General features: G+C 39.8%; 1 protein-coding gene across 3 annotated transcripts in view; it reads right to left on the bottom strand.

Annotated features, from left to right (window-relative positions):
• The window catches only part of RHOA (ras homolog family member A), a 50,662-nt gene that overhangs the window by 6,712 nt on the left and 20,802 nt on the right, over positions 1-23,148 (bottom strand). For 2 of the 3 annotated variants that reach the window (XM_055558311.1, XM_055558309.1), the window contains one exon: positions 3,235-3,392. In XM_055558311.1, the coding sequence (XP_055414286.1) occupies positions 3,235-3,390 (156 nt within the window). In that variant the 5' untranslated portion in view covers positions 3,391-3,392. Of the gene's footprint in view, positions 1-3,234; positions 3,393-12,463; positions 12,583-23,148 lie in introns of all 3 variants that reach the window. The other variant, XM_055558310.1, reaches the window with a different exon arrangement.

Genomic DNA, 23,148 nt, shown 5'->3' with positions numbered 1-23,148 from the left:
CATGAGCATTCAGTCAGACAGAAGAGCTAACTCTGTCTCCTGATAAATGATTCCAGGGTGCCAAGCCTGTCTCACGTCAGGGCCTTTCCATTTTTGGCACACCTATTCCCTGGCCCATAACCACCTAGAATCCTGGATGGCTCCCTGGGCTCTGTGGGTGCGTACGCTTATGAGAACATTTGCACGAGGCGCCCTCTCTCACCCTGGGGTACTGACTTGCTCTGAGGTAGGTAGCTAGGATATGATACCCTCTTCCAGATCAAGTACCCTTTTTTCAGGGTTCCTCTCCCTGGTTCAAGGGCTTTCATTTTGCCAGGGTCAGGCAGAGCAAGAAAGATATTCACTGATCATTCCTCAAGGTTTGTAAGTCAAAATCCCTATATTTCTTAAGGGTAAAAAGATCCTGGTCATTCCAAGACCCCAAGGCAAAGATGATGCTTCCAAGAGGACAGAAGAGCCAATAGTACCCCCCAAACATATACTGCCACAGACGGAAAAGACTTTCCCAACTTCTGACTGCAGACACATAGCAACCAACAGCTGTCATTCTCTAAATGACAAGATAAACATATAAACAATATACACAATATAAACATATAAACAATATACATTCAGTACACCTTTTGAGAAATGTGCTATGAAAACACCAACCTAAACCTGTTTGTTTCCTTCAAGCCACTGGGTCTTTCTGTGTGTATGTGTGTGTGGCTGTCTAAATTGGGTGAGAGGTCTGGTATGTGACAGCAGGCCCAAATTTTCACCAGCTTGTCAGAATTGGGCCCTGTCTCTACACAAAACCAATCTTCCTACGAAGCCCACAGAAACCTGTACCCAAGCATCCACTCAGAGAACTGACTGAAAGTTGAACTGGCAACACTGATGGGCCACCTGCAGGGTATAGGACCCAGACAAAGTTCTCTTAGGCACGAATTCACTGTGGTTTTTTTCATCCATTCGTGACCAGAACGATGCCATGGGGTTCCTGATAGCCTGAGAGCATCCACTGTGGCCCAAATGGCTACTGGGGACACTATAATAGGGGGTGTTGAGTATGTTCTTGTTCAGTCCAATATGTCAAGTGCTTTGGTGCTTCCAAATGCCTTCAGTCACTTCACAGACCCTTGCTATCAACCGTAAAATGGCTTAAATCACTTTACAAATCAAAGTGGCTCCAAGATTAGACAGCTTACTCATGGTCATAGAAGTATTAAGGCACCCTGTAATGACAAACCCTATAATTCAAAGCAGCTGGCCTAATGTGCTTTCCACACACAGTCCCACAAAATGAGGTTAGGTAGTACCAGGACAGAAAGGGACAGCAGGAAAGCAATAGGAGAAGGAAGGAGACAGAACTGTGGAAGCCAATAAATTAGGTGCGAGCACCATGAGACATGTGACAGAATGCCTAAGAGGACTGTGTAGGAAAGTAGCCCATTGTTCTACTTTTCTTTTCAGCTAACCCATTTGCAATGAGAATTTCATTTCTCTTCAAAAGATGGACAGGGACCTGAATATTATTTTGACAACAAAAGGGAGAAGAGGGAGAGACAATTCTAATTTCAGCAGTTTTGCTCCAGTCTTGCTGGTGGGCTTTCAGGGCAGACAGGAGGAAACACTGTCCTCACCGCCAGTGACAAGTAACTGAAGCAAATGCAGCAGCCTGCTTATGTTAAAGTCAAAAGACATTTAAAAAAAAAAAAAAACAAACAAACCTAAATGTGAGCATGTTGTTTAAATGTCACACTGTTGGTGGTACAGAGCCGTACAACCCTTTGAGAAGCATAATCAGCAAGAACACATTGACCTAGTAATCTCAAACTTCAGCATTTAATGAAATACTATGACAGAACCATCCATACAAAGGTTCATTTTAGTATTAACCATTTGGCAACAAACTAAATTTCAAATATAAATAAAGCTGCAAAGAACAAATATTCTAAGGCTTCCCCATGTGAAATACGCATGAATGTGGACATAATCTAGATGATAATAACTTAAAATGAATAAAATTGGACTAAGCAAGAAAGTTCCAGGAAAACATCTACTTCTGCTTTATTGACTATGCCAAAGCCTTTGACTGTATGGATCACAACAAACTGTTGAAAATTTTTAATGAGATGGGACCACCAGACCTGCCTGCTGAGAAATCTGGATGCAGGTCAGAAAGCAACAGTTAGAACTGGACCTGAACAACAGATTGGTTCCAAATAGGGAAAGGAGCATGTCACGGCTGTATATTGTCACCCTGCTTATTTAACTTATACGCAGAGTACATCATGAGAAACGCTGGGCTGGAAGAAGCACAGGGTGGAATCAAGACTGCCGGGGAAAATATCAATAACCTCAGATACGCAGATGACACCACCTTATGGCAGAAAGTGAAGAACTAAAGAGCCTCGTCATGAAAGTGAAAGAGGAGAGTGGAAAAATTGCCTTAAAGCTCAACATTCAGAAAACTAAATCATGGCATCCAGTCCCATCACTTCATGGCAAATAGATGGGGAAACAACGGAAAGAGCGAGACTTTCTTTTTGGGGGCTCTAAAATCAATGCAGATGGCAACTATAGCCATGAAATTAAAAGACGCTTGGTCCTTGGAAGAAAAGCTATGACCAACCTAGACAGAATATTAAAAATCAACCAAGGTCTGTCTAGTCAAGGCTATGGTTTTTCCAGTAGTCATGTATGGATGTGAGAGTTGGACTGTAAAGAAAGCTGAGCGCCGAAGAATTGATGCTTTTGAACTGTGGTGTTGGAAAAGACTCTTGAGAGTCCATTGGACTGCAAAGAGATCCAACCTGTCCATCCTAAAGGAAATCAGTCCTGAATATTCACTGGGAGGACTGATGCTGAAGCTGAAACTCCAATACTTCGGCTACCTGATGCGAAGAACTGACTCATTTAAAAAGACCCTGATGCTGGGAGGGACTGAAGGCGGCAGAAGGGGACGACAGAGGATGAGATGGTTGAATGGCATCACCAACTCAATGGAAATAAGTTTGAGTAAACTCCAGGAGTTGGTGATGGACAGGGAAGCCTGGCGTGCTGCAGTCCACAGGGTCGCAAATAGTCAGACACAACTGAGCGACTGAACTGAACTGAAAAGGCAAGAACAGATTTCTCATTTTAACTTTTTGTTATGTACTGAAGAGACAAAGAGACCTAATTCTCTCAAGGCTCTATGAATAGCCTAACATAAAAAACAGTAGCAGTTATTCTGAAAAGTATACTCACCTGCTTTCCATCCACTTCAATATCTGCCACATAGTTCTCAAACACCGTAGGGACATACACCTCTGGGAACTGGTCCTTGCTAAAGACAATGAGCAAGCAAGTCTTGCCACAGGCTCCATCTCCAACAATCACCAGTTTCTTCCGGATGGCAGCCATTGCTGAAACAAGACAAAAGTGTTGTCTAAATGCATGAGAATCCATGATAGCTTTAATCTATAGCACATACTTTCTGCCCATGGGGCAGAAGACTCTATTAGCACACTAAAAAAATAAGATAAAATGCTAGTAACACCTTTCCACGTGGCATCAAAAAGTCATACTAAAACCCCATAACTAACATTATACTTGATGGTGAAAATATTGAAAGGTTTCCCTTAAGAACAGGAACAAAACAAGAAAGTCCACTCTTGCCACTTCTAAAGGGGTTGTGGCAATTAGGCAGACGACAACATAAAAGACATCCAGACTGGAAAAGAAGAAGTAAAATTATAAAAAGCTATTAGAAATAATAAATTCAGCAATTTACAGGATACAAGATTAACATATAAAATCAATTGTATTTCTATACCCTAGTAATGAACAACCTGAAACTGAAATTAAGAAAGCAATTTCACTTACAACAGCATCAAAAAGAATAAAACATGAATAAATAACAAAAAAGCATGAAACATACTCTGAAAACTTTAAAAAATATATAGAGAAATAAAAGATCTAAATGGGAAGACATTCATGTTTAAGGACTAAAGGCCAATACTGTTAAATGGCAATACCCTCCAAATCAATCTACAGACTCTTACAATCTATCAAAATCTCAGCCAGCTTCTTTGCAGAAACTGACAACTGATCAGAAAATGCAAAGGGAAATTCAATGGACTCAGAACAGCCAAAGCAATTTTGAAAATGAAGAGCAAAGTTAAAGGACTCAGCAAAGCTAAAGGACTGACACTTCCTGATGTCAAAACTCACTATAAAGGTACAGTAATCAAGGCCGTATTGCACTGTTATAAAGATATAAACAATTCCCTGGTGGCTCAGACAGTAAAGAGCACCTGCAATGCAGGAGACCTGGGTTCGATCCCTGGGACGGAAGATCCTCTGGAGGAGGGAATGACTACCCACTCCAGTATTCTTGCCTAGAGAATTCCATGGATGGAGGAGCCTGGCAGGCTCGAGTCCATGGGATCCCAAAGAGACACGACTGAGCAACTAACACTTTCATAGATCAATAGAGTAGATTTGAGAATCCAAAAATAAGCCCTCCCATTTAGGGTCAAGTAAATTTTCAAAGAGGATGCCAAGACAATCCAATGGAGAAAAAACAGCCTTTTCAACAAATGGCGCTGAGACAACTGAACAGATAACATGCAAAAGAAGGAAGTTAGAACACTACCTCACATCACATACAAAATTAACTCACGATGGATTACAGATCCAAATGTAAGAGCTAAAACTACAAGATATTTTTTAAAATGCAGTAAAATACACAGAAAACTTGTCATTTAAACAATTTGTAAGTAAATACTTTAGTGGCATTACATATATTCAACACTGTTGTACAATTATCACCATCATCCATTTCCAGAACTTTTTTCACCTTCTAAAACTGAAATTCTATATTCATTACACAATTATCGCCCCATCTCCCCTATTTCCACTGTTGGCAACCACCATTCCACTGTCTACCTCTATGCATTTTACTGCTCTAACTACCTCATGTGAGTGGAACCATACAGTATTTGTCATTTTGTGACTGGTTTATTGCACTCAGCATGTCTTAGAGGTTTCCTCTCTTTGTAGCATGCATCAGAATTTCCTTTCTTTTTAGATTGAATAATATTCCATTGTATGTACTGACTGATATATACCACATCTTATTTATCCATCTATCTGCAGACAGACACTTGGGTTGCTTCCATCTTTTGGTTAAAAAATACATTTCTCACAATGTATTGTGAACAGTGTATTCACAAATATATCTATTACCAAGAAACAAAGAAGAAAGATAAATTGGACTTCATAAAAAATTTTAAAGCTTTTGTGGTTCAAGAGATAGCATCAAGAAAATGAGAAGATAATCCACAGAATAGGAGAAAATGATATGGGACCTATATCCAGAATATACAAAGAACTCCTACAACTGAATAACAAAAAAGCAGCTTAGGTTGGTGGTCTGACTTTGGATCTCTCGTTGCAGTCAAGGTTGATGTGGACCCACAATATGTAAAGAACTCCTACAACTCAATAATAACTAGACAGACAATCCGATTTAAAACCGGGCGAAGGATCTGACTATATCTATGACCCAGCAATTCTACTCATAACTCCAAGAGAAATAAAAACGTGTTCACACAAAAAATTTACATGAATGTTCACTGCAGCATTATTCATCACCATCAAAAAGTAGAAACAAACCAAACATCTAACAACTGATGAATGGACGTGATTTATCTACACAATGGAATAGTATTCAACAATGAAGTGGGGGGATACTAACACATGCTACAACATGGATGAACCCTGAAAACATTACAATTTGTGAAAGAAGCTAGTTACAAAGAAACACATGTTGTGTCATTCCATTTATATGAAATGTCCAGAATGGGCAAATGCAGAGATAGTAGACTCGTGACTTCCAGGGGAAGGGAACTAGAGGAGGGAGGAATAGGGAATGACTACCAAAAGAATAGTGAGGTTTTTTATAGGGTGATAAAATTTTCCCAAAATGATTCTCAGATGGTTGCGTAACTTGAATATTCTATATACAACTGAATTGTAAACTTTTAATGGGTGAATTATAATGTGTGTGGATATTACCAAAGCTGTTACCAAAAAAATGAAAAGCATGAAGACTCCCTACCTCCACTTGCTACAGCCTAGAGGTCAACCCGAACTCTCACCATTACCCCAGAACAGCACTCCAATTTTTAATTGTGCACTTTGCTGCCCAGCTAAAAGACATTTCTTAGTTTCCCTTAGTCTAGATACAGCCATGTACAAACTCCTAGCCCCTGAGATGTAATCAGCAGTATTCTGTGGGACTTCCAGAAAATCTTCCTTAAAGTTGGAAGTCCCTGCCCTTCTTCATCTCCTTCCTCCTTCCTGCTGCTTAAAGCTGGAGTCTCTGGCTGCTTTCTAAACAGTCATCCTAGAATATGAGTGCCACACCCTGGAGTTAAAGGAATAAAGGATGGAAGGCACCTAGATCCCAGATATCGTGGGAGCCACCATCTCAGCCCAAGACTGCCTACTTCCATACTTCTTTTATGTGAATGAAAAATAACTGTCTTGTTTAAGGTAGTATTTTTCAGGTCCCCATTATCTATAGTCAAACTAATCCTCAATAATACATTCACTGACAAAACCATACTGTCTCAAGGGAACGTTTCTCAAACTGGAGTGGGTGACACAATCCATTGGGGTACATACATGAAGTAAACATCAGAAACTTTTTTTTTGGTCTGGAAAACATAGGAAATTTAGCTTTAAAATTTAATGCACATAAACTCATAAGGTTCTGTAATGCAAAGGGCTGACGCTGCTGTCGCTCATTTGTGAGTTCTGAGAACATTCGTGGTGTAGTGCAATGAATATGTGGCTGGCTAAGAATATACATATATATTACGAAGTTTTAACCAACTCACAATATTATCTAGTAATAGTTAAAGACTTATTTTCTGTGAAAAAGCAAAATAAGGATTAGGGACAATACTCCTAATGAAAGCACAATAACCAGCATATACATAAAAGGGAAATGTGCTCAATACAATTCTTTAAAACATAGGACCACACAATGAAAACAGTACTGTAGAGAGACTAGCTCTCTAAACCATAACTCAGGGACAGAGGAGCCTGTTGGGCTGCTGTCTGTGGGGTTGCAGAGTTGGACACGAATGACGCGACTTAGCAGCAGCAGTAGCAGCACTTCTGACACCCATTCAGCTCCTATATCCCTCCCTCCATTTTTGTTTTTGATTCCTACTTGATTCACTTGTGTTTTGTCTTCCAACCAGACTGCAAATCACCTCAGAGCAAAGGAAATATCTTCTTGTTTCTTCACAGCCCTATGTGGCTCCATACTTGAGTGGACATGTAGTAGAATTTAAGCAAGTGAAGGGTATAAAGCAAGTGGAAATGTACACCTTTTCTTTGAAACAGACCAGAGAGAGAGGAAGGTTAATAGAGGAAAGCATGGATGTGGGGAGGTTCCTTGTTTTAAAATAGGCACCCTGCACTTTATGGGAGACTCAAAGAAGGAGCCAATAGACAGGAGAGATGAGGGGGGTGTGGGATACCTATTAAGAAAATCCAAAAACAAAACATTTTTTCAATGAAAAAGGAGAGACAGACTACTTCATTTTCAGTCTCCTATGAAATAATCCAGGGCACAGACGCTAATTTACCTTTTTTAAAAAGTCTTTCCTCTATGTTCAGTCTGACTGCTAACATCTTGATAGGATTCACAAATCATTTTCTGTTTTTTTCTTATGTTCTCAAATTCATGTCACAATTTTACCTCCTAGGCCTATCTTGGTATTGGTGTATGCCCAAAGTCCAGCAATCAGGACCTTATAGGATGCAAACAAAATGTATCTGTAATTTCCCTAAATTATTAAAAAAGACTGCCATCTTTGAATAGTATCCTTTCTAGAAAGTACTCAGTTTTTAAGAAGTTAATTCCTCTAAATCAAATACAGTTAAGGACACACAAAATAAAAATGCCAAGGAGCAACCAAAAAGGCTCTTGAATATTTTCCCTTAGGGAATATTCTGCCCAGGAAAAATATAAAACCGTTCAGCTTCTACTGATGATAAAGAAATCACAAGTGATTATGGGACAAAATGAAAATGAAAGCCTATAATTGGTGATTTCTGGGATGCTGGGAGTCTGGCAACACAACCAGAAGTTGTTGACAAGATGTGAAAAGTACAAACATCAGAAAATGAAACTCACTACTTTTTTTCCTGAAATGACCCAGGAATTTTTTTTTACTCTAGTATCTTTCCTTTCCATGTTGTTATAATCCAGCATCTTTTCAAGTAGATGGCTTGCCAGCTTGAGAAGGAAAATCACACTGAGCTCTCTCTGCAGTCGTATTATTTTCTAGACTCTGAATTGTTTCAGATATAATTCTTAAAAGTTTTGAGTAGAGGTTTGTTTTTCCAGTAACAATCAGCTGTAAGATATCTATTTAAGTCACCTGTAATAGCATGCAAGTGAGTATATTTCTTTAGAGGAGTTATGGGGAATATCTGCATCTCTCACAGGGTCTGGCATAAGACAGAGGAATGCAGTGAGCAAGTTACTCCTACTAAGGTCTCTCCTGCCCAGGCCTAACCTTACGGCCTCCAGCACCTTTCAATTTATAGAGTATTGCCACCTGGGGTATCCCACACCCCCCCTTCATCTCTCCTGTCTACTGGTTCCTTCCAGTCCACCATAAGGTGCAGGGTGCCTATTTTAAAACAAGGAACCTCCCTACGTCCGTGCTTTCCTCTATTAACCTTCCTCTGGTCTGTTTCAAAGAAAAGGTATATATTTTCAGTTGCTTCATACCCATTCACTTGCTTAAATTCTACCAATGTGCATTCTGCCCAAACTTCTACTGAAACCTTCTCAAAAGTCACCAATGACCTACCTTCACAAAATCCAGTCCTGATTCTCCTTGATATTTTTTACCACCTTACCTTCCTATCCTTGAACCTCCCTGACAAAATATGCTAAAATAAGCACTGTTTATAATAGCCAAGACATGGAAGCAACTTTAATGTCCATCAACAGAGGAATGGATAAAGATGTGGTACATATATACAATGGAATATCACTCATCCATTAAAAAGAATAATGCCACTTGCCACATCATAGATGGACCTAGGGTGTATCATACTGAGTGAAGTGAGACAGAAGGAGAAATATCATGACATGCCTTATATGTCGAATCTAAAAAGAAATGATACAAATGAACTTACTTAAAAAAAACAGAGAGACTCACAGACTTAGAAAAGGAACTTTATGGTTGCTGGGGTGGGGGTGGGGGTGCGGAGGAATAGTTAGGGATTTGGGGAAGGTCATGTGCACACTGCTATATTTAGAATGGAAAACCAACAGGGACCTATTGCATGGCACATAGAACTATGCTCAACGTTATGTGACAGCCTGGATGGGAGGGGGCTTGGGGGAGAATGAATACACGTATATGTATAGCTGAGTCCCTTCACTGTTCACCCGAAAGTACTTTGTTAATAGGCTATACCCCAAAACAAAATAAAAAGTTTATAAAAGTCTGGAAAAAAAAAAAAAAAAAGCCCCCAATTTTAAGTACATACTTCCTACCACCACTGTATTGCAGTTGGATCCTTCACATCTGAAAAGAGCCCTGTAAAATGCCATCAGAAAGGCAAGTAGCACCACAGCAAAGATACCTGCTGTTAGTGGTTACTATTAACAGGGGACAGTGTACCAAGTATATTGGGCCCAGTCCTGCCCTGTGATTTTTAAGGGCTCGAAAATTCCCAGGATTCGAACTACAGCAGTATCAGTGGTTGCTGCAACCTCTCAACATCAACCACAACAATGACAAATTAAGGTAACCTTGACTTACATGGAGATATTAAGAAGAGGTGGCCAAGAATACACAGAAGAATTATACAAAAAAGATCTTCATGACCCAGATAACCACGATGGTGTGATCACTCACCTAGAGCCAGACATCCTGGAATGCAAAGCCAAGTGGGCCTTAGGAAGCATCACTATGAACAAAGCTAGTGGAGGTGATGGAATTCCAGTTGAGCTCTTCCAAACCCTTAAAGATGATGCTGTGAAAGTGCTGCACTCAATATGCCAGCAAATTTGGAAAACTCAGCAGTGGCCACAGGACTGAAAAAGGTCAGTTTTCATTCCAATCCCAAAGAAAGGCAATGCCAAAGAATGTTCAAACTACTGCACAATTGCACTCATCTCACACACTATCAAAGTAATGCTCAAAATTCTCCAAGCCAGGCTTGAACAGTATGTGAACCATGAACTTTCAGATGTTCAAATTGGATTTAGAAAAGGCAGAGGAACCAGAGATCAAATTGCCAACATCCACTGGATCACAGAAAAAGCGATAGAGTTCCAGAAAAACAAATACTTCTGCTTTGTTGACTATGCCAAAGCCTTTGACTGTGTGGATCACAACAAACTGTAGAAAATTCTTCAAGAGATGGGCATACCAGACCACCTGACCTGCCTCCTGAGAAATCTGGATGCAGGTCAGGAAGCAACAGTCAGAACTGGACATGGAACAACAGACTGTTTCCAAATTAGGAAGGAGTACGCCAAGGTTATATTTTGTCACCCTGCTTATTTAACTTATATGCAGAGTACATCATGAGAAACACTGGGCTGGATGAAGCACAAGGTGGAATCAAGATTGCCGGGGAAAATATCAATAACCTCAGATATGCAGACAACACCGCCTTATGGCAGAAAATGAACTAAAGAGCCTCATCATGAAAGTGAAAGAGGAGCGTGAAAGAGCTGGCTTAAAACTCAACATTCAGAAAACTAAGATCATGGCATCCGGTCCCATCACTTCATGGCAAATAGATGGGAAGCAATGGAAACAGCGAAGAGACTTTATTTTTGGGGGGCTCCAAAATCACTGCAGACGGTGACTGCAGCCATGAAATTTTTAAAAGACGCTTGCTCTTTGGAAGAAAAGCTATGATCAACCTAGACAGCATACTAAAAACCAACAAAGGTCTGTTTAGTCAAGGCTATGGTTTTTCCAGTAGTCATGTATGGATGTGAGAGTTGAACTATAAAAAGAAAGCTGAGTGGCAAAGAATTGATGCTTTTGAACTGTGATGTTGGAGAAGACTCTTCAGAGTCCCTTGGACTGCAAGGAGATCCAATCTGTCCATCTTAAAGGAAATCGGTCCTGAATATTCATTGGGAGGACTGATGCTGAAGCTGAAACTCCAATACTTTGGCCACCTGATGCGAAGAACTAACTCATTTGTAAAGATTCTGATGCTGTGAAAGATTGAAGGCGGGAGGAGAAGGAGACGACAGAGGATGAGAAGGTTGAATGGCATCACCAACACAATGGGCACAAGTTTGAGTAGGCTCCAGGAGTTGGTGATGGACAGGGAAGCCTAGCATGCTAAAGCCCACAGGTTCGCCAACAGTCGGACACGACTGAGTGACTGAACTAAACTGACTTAGATGTGGAGTCTGCCTTGCCTCTGCTGTATTGCTTTTGTTTGGGGAGTTTTCTGTTTACTTTTTTGGCCATGCCAGGTGACTTGTGCGATCTTTGTTCCTCGACCAGGAATCAAACTCAGGGCCCTGGCAGTGAGAGCACCAAGTACTACCCACTGGACATCCCAGGAATCTTCCTGTTGCTTTGCTGTGGTAACAGTTACTATTCTATAGGCAACAGGAAAGAACCACAGTCTTCCACTTATAGTCTCATTCACAAAGTTACTGATAACCACATCAAAAAAGCCAATTAGGCCTTCTGACTGTGTCCAGAGGCTTGATACTTTGAGTTACAGCAACAAGGTGAACTCAACAAGGCCACACAGTAGGGCTGTCTGGGCCTGGCACTCAATGATTTAGTGATTAAAACATAAAATACAACTAAAAAAATATTAATTCCTATTGTAAGGTTTCTATTAGGAAACTTCTGTGTTATTTGTTCAAAGACTCAAAACTTATCAAAGACTGGAACTCCGCACAGGACTGGCTGTGCTGCTGAGCAGCAGTGCTGGGAGTGAATTTCAAGAGGTCACCCTTCTGGGAAACCACCACCTTCCTTCCACAGGAGGAAATAAGGGCTGTCTGCACATAAACATCCTCCCTGAACAGCACTGAGGACAGAGGGCAAGAATATCTTTTTTGTAATGTGCAAATCCTGGCTGGCACAGTCTTAAGTACTTGGACCAATGCCCCATTCAAGGGTGACTCTTCTGCTGGTGCTGATGATGAAGCACTGTCCACGGCAGACTTCACTGGCCCCATCAGAGGCTTGGGCTTTTGGAGGACAACCACTGAAAAACACTTCACTGCCACATGTGACAGTGCTGCCTACCGCTCATCACAAGCTACTCCATTTCTGCCTCACCCCATTACCTGACACACAACTTCTTCAAAAAACACACTATGCTAATCATTCTTCTGGTTCTCCCTTTAATGATACTGTGTTGTAAGTTTCAAAATACACTATACTACAACAGATCTTACACTGTTTGATCAGCCACCATGGTCCTTTTCACTGGTGTATCACAAATCACTTGCTATACATTTGACAGGAACTGATTTGATTCTGAACTTCTCCAGAGGCAGATATATCCTTCATTGTACTAAGGAGAAAAGAAGCTTAGAGTTACTATATTTTACTGAGTAAAAGGCCACTAAGTTATTAAAATACATTTTCAAACCGGAACACTGTTCTAGCACGAGGTACCCAGTTTTTGGAGAGGTTACTGAAATGTAACTTGTGCAACTGGGATCGACAACAAAGGATTTACACTCATTGCTGAAGAGCCTTACAAATCAACCAAACTCCATTAGCCTAAATTTCTGCCAGTAAACATATAAATCAGGCCAGGTCTACTAAGCAAACATGTCACAGAAACCCTGTACTGATACTCAATGAAAGGCATGTGGTATCCAACTGTCAGGGGGCAAGTGGAGAGGGAGAACACGACACATCTGAAATGAGTCTCAAATGAGACACATATTACAGTATGCGTTACATGTGTGCATTATATAGTGGATATGTGTGTGTGCAACACACATATAAAATCTTTCTTAAAAATATCTCAATTGAAATAAAATTCACATACAATTTATCCACTTGAATTCCATAATTCTGGGTATCTAAGGTACAGCATAATGATTATAAATTATGATACTCTAACTTATATGCAGAGTACATCATGAGAAACGCTGGACTAGAAGAAACACAAACTGGAATCAAGATTGCCGGGAGAAATATCAATAACCTCAGATATGCAGATGACACCACCCTTATGGCAGAAAGTGAAGAAGAACTCAAAAGCCTCTTGATGAAAGTGAAAGTGGAGAGTGAAAAAGTTGGCTGAAAGCTCAACATTCAGAAACGAAGATCATGGCATCCGGTCCCATCACTTCATGGGAAATAGATGGGGAAACAGTGGGAACAGTGTCAGACTTTATTTTTCTGGGCTCCAAAATCACTGCAGATGGTGACTGCAGCCATGAAATTAAAAGACGCTTACTCCTTGGAAGGAAAGTTATGACCAACCTAGATAGCATATTCAAAAGCAGAGACATTACTTTGCCAACAAAGGTCCGTCTAGTCAAGGCTATGGTTTTTCCTGTGGTCATGTATGGATGTGAGAGTTGGACTGTGAAGAAGGCTGAGCGCCGAAGAATTGATGCTTTTGAACTGTGGTGTTGGAGAAGACTCTTGAGAGTCCCTTGGACTGCAAGGAGATCCAACCAGTCCATTCTGAAGGAGATCAGCCCTGGGATTTCTTTGGAAGGAATGATGCTAAAGCTGAAACTCCAGTACTTTGGCCACCTCATGCGAAGAGTTGACTCATTGGAAAAGACTCTGATGCTGGGAGGGATTGGGGGCAGAAGGAGAAGGGGACGACAGAGGATGAGATGGCTGGATGGCATCACTGACTCGATGGACGTGAGTCTGAGTGAACTCCGGGAGTTGGTGATGGACAGGGAGGCCTGGCGTGCTGCGATTCATGGGGTCGCAAAGAGTCGGACACGACTGAGCGACTGATCTGATCTGATCATATACTTGAAAGTTGCTAAGGAAATAAATCTTAAATGCTGTCACCTCACACACAAAAAATGGTTGTTATGTGACATGATGCAGTTGTTAGCTAATGCTTTGGTGGTAGTCATTTTGCAGTTTAGGTGTATCAAATTAATAGCATGCACCTTAAGTTTATACAATGTCAATTATATCTCAATTAAGCTTGGAAAAAAGTACAAAATAGTTTTTGGCATTTTACATTATTTTTAGAAGTTGTGATAATATATAGCAAAATTTGCCATTTTAACTATTTTATTTTAAATGCATAACTGTGATATTATGATGATTATAAGAAATACATATATGGTCTTTGTTCTAGCTCCTGGCACATAGATACTAAAACCTTAGTAACTTTCTAAGTGACATGAGCAATGGAGAGTTATTTGTTATAATATTTGGTCTTTTGTCCTCAAATAGCTTCAGTTCCTGAAATAGCTCCAGAATGATCAGGGTGAAGAATGTCTTGTTATTCATAACAAGTGCTTTTTAATCATACCTGAGTTTAAGTTAATGAAGTGACTTTGGAAAATCCCTAAGGATGGGGGCTGATTGCCAGGAGAATTAGATTGCTTTATAAACTCCAAGGGATTAGTGTTGTAACTTTCTGTCCACCTCCCATCGCAAGCAGGAAAGAGCTGCTGGAGGTTGATCAATCAATGCTGTTGTTGATTTAATCAATCATATCAGCATAATGAAGCCCTTCCCAAACCCAAAACGTTTCAGAGAACATCCAGACTGGTGTGAGAGTGACACACCCAAAGAGGATATGGAAGCTGTGCCCCTTCTCTCATATCCTGCCCTATGCATCTGGCTGCTCTTTCGGTAAGAAACTGGTAAGCTAGTAAGTTAAATATTTTCCTGAGCTGTGAGTCACTCTAGCAAATTAACTGAACTCCAAGAGGGGGCTGTGGGAACCTGGGGTTTATAAAGCAATAAAAGCAGAGCTCTTTGGGTGTAAATGACAGATTCTCAAAATTAAAAGTTGACTTGATTCAGTACAAAATCTGAAACTTTAACCCAAACTTTGCCTGCTTTGGTAACTAAGTCAAGTTTCTTTCAAATTAAATTACTCACCCAATAAAATTCTGTTACTGTTTGTTATCTTTAACCTCAAAACATTAGGAACCCAAATCTAACTAACCAGCTTCACCTCCATATGTCTTACAGAGTGATTTACATTTCTTCAAAGAGATGAGATCTATATTTGGCCCAAGTTAAGGTCTCTGGAAGAATAGAAAACCTGCAACTTAAACCATCTCCATGTACACAGGACAAGAGCTATTGAAGGGTGCTGGTGCTTGTAAGTTGCTTCAGTCATGTCCGACTCTGTGCGACCCCATAGACGGCAGCCCACCAGGCTCCCCCGTCCCTGGGATTCTCCAGGCAAGAACACTGGAGTGGGTTGCCATTTCCTTCTCCAATGCATGAAAGTGAAAAGTGAAAGTGAAGTCGCTCAGTCGTGTCCGACTCTTCTCGACCCCATGGACTGCAGCCCACCAGGCTCCTCCGTCCATGGGATTTTCCAGGCAAGAGTACTGGAGTGGGGTGCCATCGCCTTCTCCGTATTGAAGGGTAATGGAAGACTGATTTGGCAACAGCCATTTAATATTACTAGTAGCCTTTAGCAAGAAAAAAAAAAAGCTTTCTTGAAATTCATTTCAGGGCACGATCTATAGAAGTTCTCCCCAAATACAGTAGCCTGAGGTCTTACTGCACAGGACATCCAGGCCAGGGTCTAGCATTCCAACTTTTTTCTGGAAAATCCCATAGGCAGTCATCAAAGTAGCAGCAAGATAATCAGCTTACTCAAGCCACAAGCTAGAATTTTTCAAGCTCCTTGTGAGAGCCCAGATTCGGCAGCAGAAGACATGAAGTGATGCCCAGTAATATCTCTGGGAGATGCGTTCTGCTCAAGGCCTTATAGGTAAGAGTTTTAAATCTTAGTTTAGTTTTAAACCTTATAACCTAGGTTTACTTAGACAATTTAGGCTATTCCAGAGTTCTCTGGCTTGACCAGATTGTCTACGTAAGGACCTTTCCTTATGACACAAATGGAGTCAAGTGGAACCCTTGAATACATACCACAGCCTTTCTCCTGATTCTTTAAAAAACTTTAACAATGAAGTGAGAACCCCTTTACAGAAAGGGAAAGTCATTTTCTCAGAGGGAATGAAAGCAAACACACAAGCCTGCAGGCATTCTGCTTTTCTAAAAAAAATTCTGCCCCCTTCCCCCAAATCAATTCTAATACAAATTTTTGATTCCCTGGGTCATGCTGTCAGCTAGGTGTGAGGAAAACCAAGAGTGTAGTAATAATATATGAAGTGAAAACACAAATAAATACCTAGTAGATGGTTACTTCATGAGAGATGAACCTTCCTTGACTTCCTCAGTAACTCAACTCAAATTGTACATGCAAAAAAAAGGGGGGGGGGGGTTACAAAAAAAAAAAAAGAACAAAAACCAAATCTCAAAAGGTCTTGAGATGTCAGTGGGAGGCAATAAAGAAAACTGAAACAAAGTACAGGGAAAGAAGTTAATTTGGGGGTGGTGGGTAAAAAAAAAATTTTTTTATAAGGAATTTCACAAAGTGAGCACATCCATGTAACCACCACCACAATCAGGAAACAGCACAGCCAGCATCCCAGAAGGTGCCTGTGTCTCCGTCCTCCTAAATCATTCCTGGACTAGTCTGGTTTCTTTCCTTGTGGATTGGTTTTCGCTGGGTTTAAATTTCTTTGCTGGATTTTGAACTTTCTTTGGAGTTATTTGAACAATCTTTCGGAGACTTCATCCAGATTGCTTCAATAGCATTTGGTTTACTTTCACTGCTGTGCTGTATTCTGCTCTTAACTGATGATTTCTGCCTTTTAGGAATAAATATTGTTACGGCAAATCTTGCACATGGCTTAGTATATTTACTAAACAATTTTGTGGGTTTCTACCTAAGAGAAGGTTTTGCTTTAGTACATACTACTAAACAACTTTGCAAAGTAGTTGTACACACCCACAAGCAGTAAGTGCTTTCCACTCAATGATTTTCTTCAAATTTTAGCCAACTTGGTGGGTGTGTAGTGATACCCCATTGTGCTTTAATTTGCACGTCTCTGATGATTAATGGTGTTGAACACCTTTTCCTGAATTGACTGGCCATTTTACAAAGCTGCTTTTGTGAAAAACGATTACTTTGAACTAAGAAATTTAATTTTACTAGGGAAATAAGATAGCTATGAAACATACGAAGATGTAGACTGAATTTTTTTTTTAACAGAAGCCAAGAGTAACAGAGTAGGTCAGACTATCAATCACTGAGAAGCAAATAAAACTATTTCAGACTTAGATTCAGTAAAATTTACTCGGGGGTAACTGGTAAATGGTGCTTCATTTTACTCCTATAGCACATACACTGATTAAGAGGTTCTCAAAATGTACCTTGCACCAGCATCACCTGGAGAGAGGGCTTGTTTAAACCCAGACTAATGGACCCAACTCCCAGAGGTTCAGATTCAGTAGTTCTGTGGTAGGGGCTGAGACTTTGCATTTCTATCAAATTCCATATTATGCTAACACCACTAATCTAGGGACCACTTTGAGAACCACTGAAGGCCGAGACAGTCGCCTTAATAGGATAATTTCATTAATTGAAGGCTAGACAGTCACCTTAATAGGACAATTTCATTAACTGAAGACTAAAGACTAAAAAAAAAAAACCAAGGGAGAACTAAACCAATCATGAGTGCCTTACAATATCTGCCTGCTAACCTTCAGTTAGCAGTTATTTTTAATTTCCAATTCAATTTAATCTAGAAGACTCCAGAATGTTGCATACTAAACTCTAGGCACTAAAACAGCTCCAGAAAGCCTTCAGGAAGCTACTCAGACAAAAGTTGAGTCAACATCATGGTTATACAAACATGAGGAAATCTCGGAAGACCGCTGTGTGAAATGAAGAGAACTGAATGTTAATGCATCGCTGCAGTTTACCTACCCAAGTGCAGGAAGCAGCTGAGAAATGTCTGAAGGACCACTCCCACACTGCAACAAGGTAAGCATGACAGGCAGGAGTGCAAACAGGCTGTGGTAAGCAGAGGGAATCATGAGACTTATAAAAAGAAGTGTGAGAAGAGCTGACCACCACTTATCAGTCTAATTGTAGCAGAGCTTCCTGAAAGTCAGAAAGCTGCTACCCTTGCTTGACATCATCTGTCTCCCAGAGAGTAAACAGACTAAGACATACTAGAACTAAATCGATGACTTTACAGCAACTCAAACGTACTTGACATTTGGTAGCTCTCTTCCTCTGGTGTGTAAACGATAGTCTAAAAAGAATGTGTACAAAAAAATAATAAAAAAGGATAGAAAGATGGTGAAATGTGAACTATAGTGTTTACAACCCCAAGACTTTTGATCAAATATATAAAAAAACTCAGTTAAGGAGAAATGATTCAGAGTGATCAATCCCTCTGAGTTACAGATTAACTGATTCTTTCACAATATCACCAAGATTTGCTTGAAGAGGCAAGAGAAAAGGATACTAAAACCTGCAGGATTGCTTCTTGATGCTTGTGGGGGCAGAGAGGAGGGTGAGAAGAGCGTGTTTAGAAACAGTCTGTGGAACAAATTTGTTTATTAGTTCAGTGCCTTGTTCTGCCCCTTACTGGTTAGCTGTGTGACTCTGGACAAGTTAGCCTTTCTGTGCTTCAATTTGTTTTTCTGTAAAATAAGAATATAGACTCTAACCCGTAGGGCTGTTATGCGAGTTAGATGTGTTCATATAAAGGAAACAGTCTATAAAAGTATTACTTAAGTGCTTCCTATTTCTGGCAATTTTCCTTTTATTTTCTACAAAGTGGTGGAAGACAAGGCTCCTTTACCTTTAACTCAATGCCTATGTTTCTGGGTACAAGTATAGAGAAAAAGAAAGTTGGGAGAGTGGGTTGCAAAAAAGAAAGGTGATTTAGATAAATGGAAAGACATCTGTGATCATGGAACGTAGGTGGCAATACTCCTCAAATTGATCTATAACATTCAATGCATTCCTTATCAAAATCTCAGCAGGGTTCTTTGCCAGAAATTAAGAAGCTGCTCCTAAAATTCATATGGAAATAAGGGACTCAGAATAGCCAAAACAATATTGAAAAAGAAAAATTAAGTTGGAGGATTCCCTACTTTCAAAACTCACCACAAAGCTACAGTAATAAACCAAAAGGCAATTGGTACTAGTATACAGACAGACATAGAAGAGAGATCAGAAGTAAACCTTCACATATATGGTCAGTTGATTTCTAACAAGGGGACATTCTATAAGGAAAGGACAGTCATTCCAATAAATAGTGCTGGAGGAACTGGAATATTCACATGCAAAAGTCCAGACTCTGAGTTTACACAATAAACAAAGTTAACTCAAATAGGTAAAAGAGGAAAACCATAAAAACCTTAAAATACTGGGGAAAAATCTTGTCATTGGATTCAACAATAATTTCTTGGATATGACACCACAGCAAAGTCAGTAAAAAAAAAAAAAGTTAAACTGAACTTCATCAAAAATAAAAACTTTTGTATCTCAAAGAGCACCATCAGAAAGTAAAAAGATGACCCACTTTTCAGGAGAAAGTATTTACAAACCACGTATCTGACATGGGATTAATATCCAGAATATATATAGAACTCCTGCAAAAAAATAAACAACCCAACTCAAAACTGGGCAACAGAAGATATACAAATGGCCAATAAGCTCATGAAAAAGATGGTCAACATTACAAATTATTAAGGAAATACAAATCAAAACTACAATTAAATACCACCTACATCTATTTGGATGGCCAGTATTTTAAAAAAGACAAAGAAAACAAGTGTTAAACAGGGATGTAAAATGCTACAGCCACTACGAAGAACAGTATAGAGGCCTCTCAAAAAATTATAAACAGAATTACCATATGACCCAGCATTCCACTTCTGGGTATATACATCAAATAACTGAAAAGCAGGACCTTGAAGAGATAGTTGCACAATCATGTTCATAGCAATATTATTCACAATAGCTAAAACATGAAAGCAACCCGAGTGCAAGTGGTATATATACATACAAGGAATTATTCAGCTTCAAGGAAGGAAGGAAATTCTGCAGTCTGCTACAACATGGAGGACATCATGCCAACTGAAATAAGTCACAAAAAAATAAATATATGATTCCACTTATGTTTTAGTCAAAATCATAAAGATACAAAGGGGAATGAGTGGTGTTTGCCTAGGTCCAAGGGGACAAGAGAATGAAAGATTAATATTAAATGGGTATAGAGTTTCAGATTTACAAGATGAAAAGAGTTATGGGAATAAATGGTCGTGACGGGTGCACAACAATGTGAGTTTTATTTGGCTGGCAGGATCTTTATTTCCCACCCAGGGACTGAACCTGGGGCAGGGCAATGAAAGCCTGGAATCTTAAGCATGAAGCCACCTTGGAACTCTTGACATGAATGTATTAATATTTAATACCCCTGAACTGTACACTTAAAAATGGCTAAGACAGGGACTTCCCTGGTGGTCCAGGGGCTAAGGCACCGAGCTCCCAATGTAGGGGGCCTGGGTTTGATCCCTGGTCAGGGAACCAGATCCCACAAGCTGCAACTAAGACCCAGAGTTGCCAAGTAAATAAATAAATAAATATTTTTATATTTAAGTTTCCACGATACTCTCTTTCCATACATCTCACCCTCTCCTCCCCTCTCCCCATGTCCATAAGTCTATTCTCTACGTCTGTTTCTTCACTGCTGCCCTATAAATAAATTCTTCAGAACCATTTTCCTAGATTCCATATATGAGTGTTAGAATACAATACATTTATCCTTCTCTTTCTGACTCACTTCACCCTGTATAATAGGTTCTAGGTTCATCCACCTCATCAGAACTGACTCAAATGAGTTCCTTTTTATGGCTGAGTAATACTCCATTGTGTATATGTACCACAACTTCTTCATCCATTCATCTGTCGATGGGCATCTAGGTTGCTTCCCTGTTCTAGCTATTGTAAATAGTGCTGCAGTGAACAATGGGATAAGTGTGTCTTTTTCAACCTAGGGTATATGCCTAGGAGTGGGATTGCTGGGTCATATGGTGGTTTTATTCCTAGTTTTTTAAGGCATCTCCATACTGTCTTCCATAGTGGCTGTATCAATCTACATTCCCACCAACAGTGCAAGAGCGTTCCCTTTTCTCCACACCCTCTCCAGCATTTATTGTTTGTTGACTTTTTGATGATGGTCATTCTGACCGGTGTGAGGTGATATCTCATTGTGGTTTTGATTTGTATTTCTCTAACAATGAGCAATGTTGAGCATCTTTTCATATGTTTGTTAGCCATCTGTATGTCTTCTTTGGAGAAATGTCTATTTAGGTCTTTTCCCCACTTTTTTGATTGGGTTGTTTGTTTTCCTGGTATTGAGTTAACCAATATCAGTAAACAATTAAAAAAAAAAAAAAAAAAGGCTAAGAAGGTAAAGTTTATGTTTTGTGTAATTAAAAAAAAAAAAAAAAAAAAAAAAAGGTGACCAGTAGGCCCCAGTCTTCACACTGATTTAGAAGACAGAAGCAAATCAGTTTTAATTTATTTTTTAAATATAAATTTATTTATTTTAATTGGAGGCTAATAATTTACAATATTGTATTGGTTTTGCCATACATCAACATGAATCTGTCACAGGTATACATGTGTTCCCCAACCTGAACCCCCATCCCACCTCCCTCCCCATACCATCAGAAAAGGAGGCTTCCCTTTCTATCTATAGTGACCACAGGCTGGCTATCAGAGGCAATCAGGCTGAGGGCTCCTGTCAGGATTTAGGAAATCTAATCTGTTTCACTTTGGAACAGGCAACATGTAACAAAAAAATATAGATCAAACAAAAGCTAGACTGGAAAAACATATGGCCTATCCTAGGCTCAGGATTTCAAGGAAGAGTTACAATGGCAGCCTTAGAGAAACTAAATAAAACTCTTTCAGGAATAAATAAAAACAAGTCAAGGTTATTAATATGAAAGAGATAATCAAAGGGGAAAATGGGGAATCAAAGTGAAAATTTTACTTAACAGTGAAAAAGTTACCGAGCAGTTCTTCAAAGAGCCCAAAGTGACAAGTGAGTGCAGCTAGCAACTGTTGCAAATATCACTGATTTGGGATTTTAAGAGACATAGCTTAATTACAGTTTATCTGGAACAATGCTGTCACTAAGTCTCATCAGACTCTTTTGTGACCCCATGGACTGTAGTCTGCCAGGTTCTTATTTACACTTTATCTAGAACTAAGGCAAGTAGAAAGATGCTTGAACTAAGGTACCTTCAGTATTCTTGAGACATTTCAATGACAATATAGTAAGCACCTATATATGTTTATATACCAACAGTTAATTCCGCATAACTTCCTAAAAAGTTGGCTCTACTAAGCAATTGCTACTGCTAAGTCACTTCAGTCGTGTCCGACTCTGTGCGACCCCATAGATGGCAGCCCACCAGGCTCCCCTGTCCCTGGGATTCTCCAGGCAAGAACACTGGAGTGGGTTACTAAGCAATTAAGTTAACAGAACAAGGACTTCATCTAGAATTAGATAAGAAGGGTCATAGGACAGAAAAATCAGTTTATGGATCAAAGTTCAGAAATTTAATCCTGGATCACAAGGTCACCCACAGACACACACTTGGGTTTTAAGGACTGCGCTGCAGAAGCAACGTTCTCCAACAACCTTCTGTCATTAAAGGTGTAAAGGGTCCAATTCACTCTAGGTCTATTCCATTAACATTTGCACCATGATAAAATTCTGTAAACAGTAAAAGCCTATTCTGGTCCTGTATACACTTCCCTTCTGCCCAAGAAGCCTCCCTACCTCTTCTCTATCAAATATTTACCTCTCAAGATGACAAAGTTACTTCTTTCCTGATCTCCTCCTCCATTTCCTTTTCCTTCTCCACAAATCTCCTTTATATATTTATAATATATATCCTCATACCTATTTATCATTCTTACTTAAATAAGGGGCTTCCCAGGTGGCAGAGTGGTGAAGAATCTGCCTGTCAATTTGCAGGAGACAAAAGGAAACGTGCTTGTTGGGAAGATCGC

The sequence above is a fragment of the Bubalus kerabau genome, chromosome 20 (assembly GCF_029407905.1).
Source record: "Bubalus kerabau isolate K-KA32 ecotype Philippines breed swamp buffalo chromosome 20, PCC_UOA_SB_1v2, whole genome shotgun sequence".
Classification (NCBI taxonomy): domain Eukaryota; kingdom Metazoa; phylum Chordata; class Mammalia; order Artiodactyla; family Bovidae; genus Bubalus; species Bubalus kerabau.
Note: the sequence above shows the minus strand (reverse complement) of the source record. Positions and strands in the feature narration are given on the sequence as shown.